Source organism: Pseudoliparis swirei, chromosome 9, assembly GCF_029220125.1.
Source record: "Pseudoliparis swirei isolate HS2019 ecotype Mariana Trench chromosome 9, NWPU_hadal_v1, whole genome shotgun sequence".
Lineage (NCBI taxonomy): Eukaryota > Metazoa > Chordata > Actinopteri > Perciformes > Liparidae > Pseudoliparis > Pseudoliparis swirei.
Window position 1 is genome coordinate 28,886,911 of NC_079396.1, and position 13,521 is coordinate 28,900,431.

Sequence of the window (13,521 nt, forward strand, 5' to 3'; positions counted from 1 at the left end):
CTACCTTAACGATCTACCGTACTACCTTAACGGTCTACCGTACTACCTTAACGATCTACCATACTACCTTAACGGTCTACCATACTACCTTAACGGTCTACCGTACTACCTTAACGATCTACCATACTACCTTAACGGTCTACCGTACTACCTTAACGGTCTACCATACTACCTTAACGGTCTACCGTACTACCTTAACGATCTACCATACTACCTTAACGGTCTACCGTACTACCTTAACGATCTACCGTACTACCTTAACGATCTACCATACTACCTTAACGGTCTACCGTACTACCTTAACGATCTACCATACTACCTTAACGGTCTACCGTACTACCTTAACGATCTACCGTACTACCTTAACGGTCTACCATACTACCTTAACGATCTACCATACTACCTTAACGGTCTACCGTACTACCTTAACGATCTACCGTACTACCTTAACGATCTACCATACTAACGGTCTACCTTAACGGTCTACCGTACTACCTTAATGGTCTACCATACTACCTTAACGGTCTACCGTACAACTTAACGGTCTACCATACTACCTTAACGATCTACCATACTACCTTAACGGTCTACCGTACTACCCGTACCGTACTACCCAACGATCTACCATACTACCTTAACGGTCTACGCACTACCTTAACGGTCTACCGTACTACCTTAACGATCTACCGTACTACCTTAACGGTCTACCGTACTACCTTAACGATCTACCGTACTACCTTAACGGTCTACAGGTACTACCTTAACGATCTACCGTACTACCTTAACGGTCTACCATACTACCTTAACGATCTACCATACTACCTTAACGGTCTACCGTACTACCTTAACGATCTACCGTACTACCTTAACGGTCTACCATACTACCTTAACGATCTACCGTACTACCTTAACGATCTACCATACTACCTTAACGATCTACCATACTACCTTAACGATCTACCGTACTACCTTAACGGTCTACCGTACTACCTTAACGATCTACCATACTACCTTAACGGTCTACCATACTACCTTAACGATCTACCGTACTACCTTAACGATCTACCATACTACCTTAACGGTCTACCGTACTACCTTAACGATCTACCATACTACCTTAACGGTCTACCACACTACGCCGCGATCGACTGGTAGGTCGCGATCGACGTATTGAGCACCCCTGCCTTAAATGATCTAAAAGATCTGGTCAGCAAATGTAGACCAGAACCCAGCAGGACCAGAACCCAGCAGGACCAGAACCCGAGGGACCTGATGGGATGTGGGGCTCTGAAGGGAACCCAAGTCCTCAAAACCATGTGCTGAAGGCCCTTTTGACGGTTTCTGGGTCCACAGTGTCTTTGGTGGACTCGTAGTCTGGTAGACCAGACCGGTGGATCCAGAACTGGATCCAGAACAGGATCCAGGATCCAGAACAGGTCCACCAGATACTAAGGTATCAAATAGTTTAGCTGCCCTGAACAAAGGGGGGCTTCACAGACCAGTACGGTGGGGAGGACCAGGACCCCAGAGACCAGTACGGTGGGGAGGACCAGGACCCCAGAGACCAGTACGGTGGGGAGGACCAGGACCCCAGAGACCAGTACGGTGGGGAGGACCAGGACCCCAGAGACCAGTACGGTGGGGAGGACCAGGACCCCAGAGACCAGTACGGTGGGGAGGACCAGGACCCCGGGACCAGGTCTACGTACCGGCGCAGCATGAGCTTGGGGTTCTTGCTGACGTACTGCTGGACCAGGTCCTGCAGCAGAGTCTTCATCACCTCGGTGAAGTACTCCAGCTGGTCGTGCAGCGCCATGGTGAGCAGGCTGGCCACGGAGCCCCGGTCCCTCTGGGAGAACCCCTGCTGGGCCTCCAGGGTGTGGATGAACTGAGGAGACAACAACAACGTCAGCTGCCGGTCTGGCGGTCCTCTGAGGCGGGACCGGGACCCACCCGGGTGAGGAAGAGCCGGTTGTTGAGCAGCGAGCCGAGCTGCTGGAGGCCCTGCTCCACGGTGGGCCGGCGGGACTCCGGCAGGTCCAGCTGGCGGCTCAGTGGCGCCGCCTGCTGGCCGGGGAAGAACACGCGCTCTGCGTAGGTCTTGTAGTCCAGCAGAGGGAGGCCCGGCCCCCCCACGTCGGTGCTCAGGTCCATCATCTCCGTCATCAGGTCTAGGAGCAGAGGAACGGGCATGGAGTCTGAATGGTTGCTGGTTCCATTCCGACTGAACTTAATATATATATTTATATATAAATATATTTCTATTTATATATAAATATATTTCTATTTATATATATATATATATATATAATTATATATATATAAGCATATATATACTTATATATGTATATAAATATATATATATGTATATATATATATGACTGAACATAATATATATATATATTTCATGTATAAATACATGAGGTGTGTACCAGTGAACTCTTTGCGACATTGATCTCCAACGTTGATCTCCAGAGTTTCCAACTGCAGCAAAACCTTCTTGTAGTCTCTGAGAGCCTGTTTACTCTTCCTCCTACAAACAGACACACACAGACAGTCAGGCAGACAGACAGACAGATACACAGACAGGCAGACAGACAGGTACTTACCTGTACATGAGGATGACGACCAGCACTGACAGGATGATGACAGCAGCTCCCGCCCCCAAACCGACCTGAGCAGCCAATGGGACGACGGACAGAGAGTCACTGTCGTACTGAACCAAGCCCAGGTCCACCCGCAGGTTCCCCATGAACACCTGGGAGAGAGGGAGAGAGGAGGGAGGGAGAGAGAGAGAGAGAGAGAGAGAGAGAGAGAGAGAGAGAGAGAGAGAGAGAGAGAGAGAGAGAGAGAGAGAGAGAGAGAGAGAGAGAGAGAGAGAGAGAGAGAGAGAGAGAGAGAGAGAGAGAGAGAGGAGAGAGAGGGAGAGAGAGAGAGAGGGAGAGAGAGAGACTATTCAGTTCCATTCATGTATTCTTAATAATCACATTAGGAACATTAATAATGAATCCTCTAATAATGATAATAATAGTAATAATAATATTATTATTAATAGTAATAATAATGATAATAATGATGATAATAATAATAGTAATAATAATGATAATAATGATAATAATAATAATTAAAGCTGCAAGCAGCGATGAACGGGTCCTCTACCTGCTTCGCACGTCGGGGGTGCCGGCCGGACGCCGGCCCCCTCGGCCGAGAACGCATGCACGGCGTTCGGGCGTTTGACCGTTTGTCACGCGACACTCATTTTACTTTGCTAGTTCCTAGTGGCGCTTTGACTGAGTGAAAAAAGGCTTGTTGATATCCTCAGGCCGTGAATTCTATGAAGCATGAGAAGTTTGGAGCAGATTTGAGCGAGTCCAGTGTAGCCAGCAAGGGGCGCTGTGACAATTTGAACATATACATTTGTCATGTGTATCTACGTGAAGTCTAGACCTTGTCATGTAAATTACATGTGAATGTGATGCTTTTTAGGCTGATTTGCTTTGGCCAATCGGTGGCGCTATGACTTGAATGTTTAATTAGCATATGGATGTCTTCAGGGTCACTATGTGATGACATACGAGGAATATGGAGCAGATTGGATAATGTATGGCTGAGTTACATCATCTTACATGTTAATGGCGAATGGCGTTTCTTTGCCGGTCCGGAGAACGCACAAACTTTAATATTTTTTAAATCTTTCAAAGATTTTTGAAGACAAAGGTCTCGAGACTATACTGGCCTAGTTTGGAATGAATCGGGTTTAAATGTTCATTGGTCTATATTCTCTGAACGCAATGAGATATCAACAAGATCTTCAGTGGTTATGATGACATTGAACCAATAATGGATCCCAGAGGCGGAGATCGGAGTCGTGTTAACGCGACACTAGAGACAGAATGACATGCTGCTGGAGAGACGACCAACAACAGATGGACTGGAAGCTCATTCTGCACATGCGTTAAATGCGTTAAAAAAAAAAAACTAGTTAAACCTGTAATTTAATGAACTGAGTTAACGCGTTATTTTTAACAGCACTAGTTTTTTACAAAATTCAAAATGGCGGAAAATCTAAGTTGACGTAGCCTATGGTCATAATTATATTTTTTGTAGAGCAGGTCCAAGCGGAGATGTATACTGAATTACGAGTCAATTAGTCATTCAAGGCAAAACACGTGGGCTTTTCAACGAAAATTCATTCTAGGGGGCGCTATTGAGCCATATCGTCATTCCGAAGCATTTAAATCATATCAGGTAACTACATATTTGACTTTAAATGTGTGTGCCAAGTTTAGTCACATTTCGAGCATGTCAGATTGTTTACTTGTTCATGGCGAAGGATCAAAGTTTGGCGGAAAATCTAAGGAGGCGCATTTGATGGCCACCATTAACTTATTTGTAGAGCAGGTCCAGGTGAACCTGTATATCAAATTTCAAGTCAATCGGTCATTGTTGAAAAAATGTATGAGCTTTCTACCTCAAGGGGGCGCTAGAGAAACATTTCTAAATACAAAAATGCGAAACCTTGAAAATATCGTGTTTTTCGCCAGTCCTGATATGCATGTCAAATTTGACAACTTTTGGAATATGATAAAGGCCTCAAAAGGGCAACATTCCTGAGAGAAAATAATAACTCTTATAAAAACAATAGGTTCCTCTACGACAAAGTCGTAGTTGAGGACCCTAATAATGATGATCACCTGGAGGCTGGGCAGCTCGCTGCCGTCCTCTTCACTGATTGGCTGTCTCTCCGGAGGCTCACAGTACAGGTGAGTGCTGTCCAGAGTCTTCACCTCACACTCCTGGTCTCCCAGCCGCGCCCTCACTTCCTGTCTGGACATGGCTCTGGTCAGGTCCTGGCCCTGAGGGGACAGACAGGCACCAGGTGAGACACCAGGGGACAGACAGACACCAGGTGAGAGACAGACAGGCACCAGGTGAGAGACAGACAGGCACCAGGTGAGAGACCAGGGGACAGACAGGCACCAGGTGAGAGACAGACAGGCACCAGGTGAGAGACCAGGGGACAGACAGACACCAGGTGAGAGACAGACAGGCACCAGGTGAGAGACAGACAGGCACCAGGTGAGACACCAGGGGACAGACAGACACCAGGTGAGAGACAGACAGGCACCAGGTGAGAGACAGACAGGCACCAGGTGAGAGACCAGGGGACAGACAGACAGGCACCAGGTGAGAGACAGACAGGCACCAGGTGAGAGACCAGGGGACAGACAGACACCAGGTGAGAGACAGACAGGCACCAGGTGAGAGACAGACAGACACCAGGTGAGAGACAGACAGACACCAGGTGAGAGACAGACAGACACCAGGTGAGAGACAGACAGGCACCAGGTGAGAGACAGACAGACACCAGGTGAGAGACAGACAGGCACCAGGTGAGAGACCAGGGGACAGACAGACACCAGGTGAGAGACAGACAGGCACCAGGTGAGAGACAGACAGACACCAGGTGAGAGACAGACAGGCACCAGGTGAGAGACAGACAGGCACCAGGTGAGAGACCAGGGGACAGACAGACACCAGGTGAGAGACAGACAGGCACCAGGTGAGAGACCAGGGGACAGACAGACACCAGGTGAGAGACAGACAGGCACCAGGTGAGAGACAGACAGACACCAGGTGAGAGACAGACAGACACCAGGTGAGAGACAGACAGGCACCAGGTGAGAGACCAGGTGAGAGACAGACAGGCACCAGGTGAGAGACAGACAGGCACCAGGTGAGAGACAGACAGGCACCAGGTGAGAGACAGACAGGCACCAGGTGAGAGACAGACAGGCACCAGGTGAGAGACAGACACCAGGTGAGAGACCAGGGGACAGACAGACACCAGGTGAGAGACAGACAGACACCAGGTGAGAGACAGACAGGCACCAGGTGAGAGACCAGGTGAGAGACAGACAGGCACCAGGTGAGAGACAGACAGGCACCAGGTGAGAGACCAGGAGACAGACAGACACCAGGTGAGAGACAGACAGACACCAGGTGAGCGCGAATTCCAGCGATCACACCTCCCGCTTGAAGCGAAGCGGAACGCCTGAGCTCGGTCTCACCAGAGGAAAGAACCTGGCTTGCAGGCAGCGACCAGGTGAGAGAGAGAGAGAGAGACAGAGACAGAGACAGAGACAGAGAGAGAGAGACAGAGACAGACAGACAGAGAGAGAGAGAGAGAGAGAGAGAGAGAGAGAGAGAGAGAGAGAGAGAGAGAGAGAGAGAGAGAGAGAGAGAGAGAGAGAGAGAGAGAGAGAGAGAGAGAGAGAGAGAGAGAGAGAGAGAGAGAGAGAGAGACTTCTGAGAGAGCTCATTGGAGACCTCTGGAGAGAGAGAGAGATTCGGTAGAGAGAGGTGTCTGGACTTTGTTTTTTTTCTGTTTTGCCATTGGGCTCATGTGGCCGAAAGACATTATTTCAGTCTTTCTGTTCCACACCTGTTTTAATTTGGTAATGTTCAATTATCTTTGTTTGACCAGGGTATAAATACCTGGCAGTGTGCTAGACACGTCATCGCGACGTTTGATTAGACTAAGTGTTCCTCGTTACCCTCGCGTTACGTTTGCTATTCTTCTGTGTTTTGGACTTACCTCTTTGTTTGGATTTGATTCTTTGTTTGGATTATAACTTTTTTGGATTTAACGACTTTGTTTGGATCTACCTCTTGTGTTTGCGTTATTGCTGTTTAAAGACACGTTTGCATTTTTTGGAACTCCGTTGTGACGGAGAGAAAATAAAACAATCTTTTGACTTTACTCTCTGCATCTGGGTCCTCAATTGCCCACTGGATAAATCGTGGGTTACCACTCCAGCGACCCGGGTTTTCTTCCCGACTCCGGTGTCCTGACAGTTTCATTCTCCTTCAGATGTTCATTCTGACAGACAGACAGGTTGACAGACAGGCACCTTGATGGTTTCATAGTGGACTCTGACGTTGTCCAGCTGAAACCAGACGCCCTTCACTTTGACCTCTGGGCTCACTTTGGGACTCGGACAGGTCATCTGAGTGGACGACAGGACGGAGCAGCGCTCCGACACCTGAGAGACAGACAGGTGAAGAGAGAGAGAGACGGGAGAGACACGGGAGAGACAGACGGGTGAAGAGAGAGAGAGACACGGGAGAGACAGACAGGTGAAGAGAGAGAGACACGGGAGAGACAGACAGGTGAAGAGAGAGAGACACGGGAGAGACAGACAGGTGAAGAGAGAGAGACACGGGAGAGACACGGGAGAGACAGACGGGTGAAGAGAGAGAGAGAGACACGGGAGAGACAGACGGGTGAAGAGAGAGAGACACACGGGAGAGACAGACAGGTGAAGAGAGAGAGACACGGGAGAGACAGACAGGTGAAGAGAGAGAGACACGGGAGAGACAGACAGGTGAAGAGAGAGAGACACGGGAGAGACAGACAGGTGAAGAGAGAGACACGGGAGAGACAGACAGGTGAAGAGAGAGAGAGACACGGGAGAGACAGACGGGTGAAGAGAGAGAGACACGGGAGAGACAGACGGGTGAAGAGAGAGAGACAGGGGAGAGACAGACAGGTGAAGAGAGAGAGACACGGGAGAGACAGACGGGTGAAGAGAGAGAGACACGGGAGAGACAGACAGGTGAAGAGAGGGAGAGACACGGGAGAGACAGACGGGTGAAGAGAGAGAGAGACACGGGAGAGACAGACAGGTGAAGAGAGAGAGACACGGGAGAGACAGACAGGTGAAGAGAGAGACACGGGAGAGACAGACGGGTGAAGAGAGAGAGACACGGGAGAGACAGACAGGTGAAGAGAGAGAGACACGGGAGAGACAGACAGGTGAAGAGAGAGAGACACGGGAGAGACAGACAGGTGAAGAGAGAGAGACACGGGAGAGACAGACGGGTGAAGAGAGAGAGACACGGGAGAGACAGACAGGTGAAGAGAGAGAGAGACACAGGAGAGACAGACGGGTGAAGAGAGAGAGACACGGGAGAGACAGACGGGTGAAGAGAGAGAGACACGGGAGAGACAGACAGGTGAAGAGAGAGACACGGGAGAGACAGACGGGTGAAGAGAGAGAGACACGGGAGAGACAGACAGGTGAAGAGAGAGAGACACGGGAGAGACAGACAGGTGAAGAGAGAGAGACACGGGAGAGACAGACAGGTGAAGAGAGAGAGACACGGGAGAGACAGACAGGTGAAGAGAGAGAGACACGGGAGAGACAGACAGGTGAAGAGAGAGAGACACGGGAGAGACAGACAGGTGAAGAGAGAGACACGGGAGAGACAGACAGGTGAAGAGAGAGAGACACAGGAGAGACAGACAGGTGAAGAGAGAGAGACACGGGAGAGACAGACAGGTGAAGAGAGAGAGACGGGAGAGACAGACAGGTGAAGAGAGAGAGACACGGGAGAGACAGACAGGTGAAGAGAGAGAGACACGGGAGAGACAGAAAGGTGAAGAGAGAGAGACACGGGAGAGACAGACAGGTGAAGAGAGAGAGACACAGGAGAGACAGACAGGTGAAGAGAGAGACACGGGAGAGACAGACGGGTGAAGAGAGAGAGACACGGGAGAGACAGACAGGTGAAGAGAGAGAGACACGGGAGAGACAGACAGGTGAAGAGAGAGAGAGACACGGGAGAGACAGACGGGTGAAGAGAGAGAGACACGGGAGAGACAGACAGGTGAAGAGAGAGACAAGGGAGAGACAGACAGGTGAAGAGAGAGAGAGACACAGGAGAGACACACGGGTGAAGAGAGAGAGACACGGGAGAGACAGACGGGTGAAGAGAGAGAGACACGGGAGAGACAGACAGGTGAAGAGAGAGACACACGGGAGAGACAGACAGGTGAAGAGAGAGAGAGAGACACAGGAGAGACAGACGGGTGAAGAGAGACACGGGAGAGACAGACGGGTGAAGAGAGAGAGACACGGGAGAGACAGACAGGTGAAGAGAGAGAGACAGACAGGTGAAGAGAGAGACACGGGAGAGACAGACAGGTGAAGAGAGAGAGACACGGGAGAGACAGACAGGTGAAGAGAGAGAGACACGGGAGAGACAGACAGGTGAAGAGAGAGAGACACGGGAGAGACAGAGAGAGAGAGACACAGGAGAGACACACGGGTGAAGAGAGAGAGAGAGACACAGGAGAGACACACGGGTGAAGAGAGAGAGAGAGACACAGGAGAAACAGAAGAGTGAAGAGAGAGAGAGAGAGGTGAGACAGACATGAGTCAGGATGACCTTTGACCCCGTCTCTTGTCCTCTGTCCCACACCTGATCCAGTGATCAATCGAGCATTTCAGGGACACGCCCAGCCTGCTGCCACACTGCTCTCTGATTGGCCGATCTCACCGTTGTCATGCTGCTGTTGAAGACCAGCTGCTTGGCGGTGAGCAGAGCCAATCGTCTCCTCCGCTTCACCCTCTGGACCTCCAGAGGCTCCACCCACACCGATATGATTGGCTGCTGCACCACGCCCAGGTTCCTGCCCGTCACCAGGACCACACGCCCCCCTCTGAGGACAGGAAGTCACCTGGTGAGGACTGCATTGATCATGGTGATCACGTTCTTATCAGATTATTGATTATGGTGATGAGGTTCTTATCAGATTATTGATTATGGTGATCAGGTTCTTATCAGATTATTGATTATGGTGATCACGTTCTTATCAGATTATTGATTATGGTGATCAGGTTTTTATCAGATTATTGATTATGGTGATCACATTCTTATCAGATTATTGGGGATCAGAATTTTAACAGATTATTGATAATCAAGATCTTATCAGATTATTGATTATTGGGGATCAGATTCGAATGAGATTATTGATGATAACTTTCTTATTATATTATTGATTAGTGTTGCTTGGTTCTCAGGTTCTTAGATGACTATTGATAATGGTAATCATCTTCTTATGAGCTGATTATTTATTATGGTGATCAGGTTCTAATGATCTGATTGAATGTCGGTAATTAGGGTTATATAAGATTATTGATAATTGGTGATCAGGTTCCTTGATTATTGCTGATTAGACTTTAATTAGCTGATTGATTGTTGGTGATTAGGTTTTTTTATCAGATTATTGAGTATTGGTGATCATATTCTAATGATGTCATTATTGGTGATCAGATTATTATTAGCTGATTGATTATTGATGATCAGTTTATAGATTATTGATGATAGGTTATCAGATTATCACCAGCTGAATGATTAATGGTGATGATATTCTAATTAAATGATTGATTATTGGTGATCCGGTTCTTAGATGATTGATTATTGATGAACGGTGATCATGTTGGGTAAGAGGCCCTGAGGGTTGTGGTTCGATCCCCATTAGTTGAGCAAGGCACTGAACCCCCAGTTGCTTCCCGGGCGCTTCACCGCAGCCCACTGCTCCTTAATAACTGAGGATGGGTTAAATGCAGAGAACTAATTTCCCCTTGGGGATTAATAAAAGTGTATATTCTATTCTATTACTCGTAGAAGCTCTCTGCAGGTGTGGCGTCCGTGATGACCGGGTCGTCAAGGTAACGGAAGGTGACATTGGGAACGGTTCTCTCTGCTTTCCCAAAGAAAACCCGAAGAGAGACGTCAGCCGTCTGGTTACTGGGACCAGTCTGACACACCAACTGGGAGTCAGTCACCTCCTCCAGGCTGAGGGCAGAGGGAGCAAGGAGTCAGTGAGGAGAGGAGACGAGGAGAGGAGACAGTGAGGAAAGCAGCAGTGGTAGTAGTGCAGGTGGTGGCAGTGGCAGCAGTGGTGGCAGTGGTGGCGGTGCAGCAGTAGCAGCAGCAGCAGTGGTGGCAGCAGCAGTGGTGGTAGCAGCAGCAGCAGTGGTGCAGCAGGTGGTGGTGGCAGTGGTGCAGCAGCAGCAGTGGTGGTGGCAGTGGTGGTGGCAGCAGTGGCAGCAGTGGTGGCAGTGGCGGTGGTGGCAGTGCAGTGGCAGTGGTGGTGTGCAGTGGTGGCGGTGGCAGTGGTGGTGGTGTGCAGTGGTGGCAGTGGTGGTGGTGGTCAGTTGGTGGCGGTGGTGGCAGTGGTGACAGTGGTGGTGGTGGTGTGGTGGCAGCGGTGGTGGTGGTCGGTGGTGGTGGTCAGGTGGTGGCGGTGGTGGTGGTGGCAGCAGTGGTGGCAGCTGTGGTGGTGGCAGTGGTGGCAGCGTGGTGGTGGCAGCAGAGTGGTGGCAGCAGCAGTGGTGGCAGCGGTGGTGGTGGCAGTGGTGGTGGCAGCAGGTGGCAGTGGCAGTGGCAGTGGTGGCAGTGGTGCAGTGGTGGCAGCAGCAGTGGTGGCAGCAGCAGTGGTGGCAGCAGCAGTAGTAGTAGTAGCAGTAGTAGTAGTAGTAGCAGTAGTAGTAGTAGCAGTAGCAGTAGTAGTCATGATGTAATACTCACATGAAGCAGGGCTGGAGGCCCAGGAAGACACTGAGGTCTGACTCCTGTCCGGTCAGCAGCTGTCTGCCTCTGATGGTGAGTCTGGTTCCCCCAGAGACCGGACCTCGATCAGGAACCAGGTCCCGGAGCTGCGGGTCCTGAATACAAAAAACCACACATATATATATACATACATATATATATATTAGGGCTGTCAATCGATTAAAAGAAATTAACTAATTAATCGCACATTTTGAAATTCATTAATCGCGATTACAAGTTTTTCTTCCTTCTTTTTAAAGATCAAACTTCACACAGAGCTGTGTTTTCAAAGAGGCTTCTACCTATAAAGTGCCAGCGAGGTATTTAATATTGTGGATGATAAATTGTTTCTTCAGTGAAGCATCCAGATTAGTAAACAAAAAAGAAGTATATTGAGACCCCATTGGTCCTGTCATCTTTACCACTGAACAGCAGAACCAGTGGCCTTGGTGACTGACTGACATTCACATATGTCACGTTAACCCTCTGGAGGCTGGGGGCATTTTATACATTTTACAAAATAAATTAAATTCACCGTTTAAAGTCTTTTGCATGTGACACACCCCCACGTGTTCTACATCAAACATTCCAGAACAATCTCAGCTCTATTCAATGAGGCTCAGTTGTCCTCGCGCCGTGTTCTCTGCTCTCTGACTGACAGGCTGCTAATGAGCCTCACCTGTGAGGTGGGAGGTCCTTTGTGATTTACTGAGTGTTCATTGGTTGTTTTTTCCAAAAATGTTGACAGACAAACGGATTGACCAATCACGGTGAAGGTTTCGTGTGACGAGTTCTTTCCGCGCCCCCGACACGTCGCCCCTCCGTTCCTCTGTGTATCAGAGGGGGAGACGGGAGGAAGGAGGAGCAGGAGGAAACCCGACTGATTCATCCACGAGTTAAACTCATTTATGATCCTTATTTTCGCGGAGAAATAATTGTTTTAAAAACGGAAACAGTGTTAAACCGTACTGCCGCGGCTTGACACTCAGAGGAGTGTAAAAACTTGTGAACACCGGAAGTAAACAAAGTTGCGTTAATTGCGTTAAAATATTTTAGTGCGTTAACGCGGCCAAATTAATCGCATAGATTATACGCAACTTTGTTTACTTCCGGTGTTCGTTGAAGTTTTTACACAACATTTTTTAAAGAGGGGCGGCGCCCTAGCACCCCCTATGGACGCACCGCCACTGATAGAGGTCTGGGTGAGGTGATAATGTTTCTTACCTGAAAGGTGAAGATCTGTTTTGACTTTCCAGGTGGAGTTGTTCCCACGGTAACCAGGACAGGCCCCTCCCTCTGCTTTCCACTGGACTGCAGCTCACATACAACCCTGTAAGCACACACACACACACACACACACACACACACACATATACACACACACGTCAGAGTTGTACCTGAGATAAAGCATGCTGTCAGAAAAGATGGGTGTGCATGCATGTATATATATGTGTGTTTGTGTGTGTGTTACCTGGTTGAGATCTGGTACCCTTCAGGTTGAGGTGGACACTGAACACCTGCAACTGTGACTCCGCCCACTACATCCTGGTACCTCATCCCCAGGTTGGACCCCGTGATGGTCACCAGAACTCCGCCCTCCAGCGGGCCGGAAACAGGAAGCACCTGCAGACAGACAGTTTGAATGTTTCCATGGCAACAGATGGGACTTCTCTAAACACGAGACTCACGTGTGTGATCTGAGGAGGCGGGCAGGTGTCTGCAGGTACGCTGGTACAGGATTGGTTGTAAACACAACTCGGGATGGAGCTTCCTGAACACCACACGCAGCCGTACTCCTCCGGCACCGCCCGGCACTGGGAGCAATCTGATTGGCCGGCTGAGCAGTCGTACAGCTGGACTGAATAACACAGGGAGCAGAGATGTAATGAGATCACACACACACACACACACACACACACACAGACACACACAGACACACTACACACACACACACAGACACACACACACACACTCTCACACACACACACACACACAGAGACACACACTCACACACACTCACTCACTCACTCACACACACACACACACACACTAACACACACACACACAGAGATACACTAACACACACACTCTCACACACACAGAGACACACTAACACAC

General features: G+C 49.3%; 1 protein-coding gene across 1 annotated transcript in view; it reads right to left on the reverse strand.

Annotated features, from left to right (window-relative positions):
- Positions 1-13,521, reverse strand: part of plxnb3 (plexin B3) — an 82,601-nt gene that overhangs the window by 16,882 nt on the left and 52,198 nt on the right. The window contains exons 16-28 of the mRNA XM_056422025.1: positions 13,092-13,261; positions 12,875-13,026; positions 12,628-12,733; positions 11,383-11,519; positions 10,471-10,647; positions 9,346-9,508; positions 6,905-7,046; positions 6,037-6,088; positions 4,695-4,881; positions 2,610-2,758; positions 2,433-2,533; positions 1,954-2,171; positions 1,649-1,888 (exon numbers count right to left, since the gene is read on the reverse strand). Coding sequence (XP_056278000.1) covers positions 1,649-1,888; positions 1,954-2,171; positions 2,433-2,533; positions 2,610-2,758; positions 4,695-4,881; positions 6,037-6,088; positions 6,905-7,046; positions 9,346-9,508; positions 10,471-10,647; positions 11,383-11,519; positions 12,628-12,733; positions 12,875-13,026; positions 13,092-13,261 — 1,994 coding nt within the window. The remainder of the gene's footprint in view (positions 1-1,648; positions 1,889-1,953; positions 2,172-2,432; positions 2,534-2,609; positions 2,759-4,694; positions 4,882-6,036; positions 6,089-6,904; positions 7,047-9,345; positions 9,509-10,470; positions 10,648-11,382; positions 11,520-12,627; positions 12,734-12,874; positions 13,027-13,091; positions 13,262-13,521) is intronic.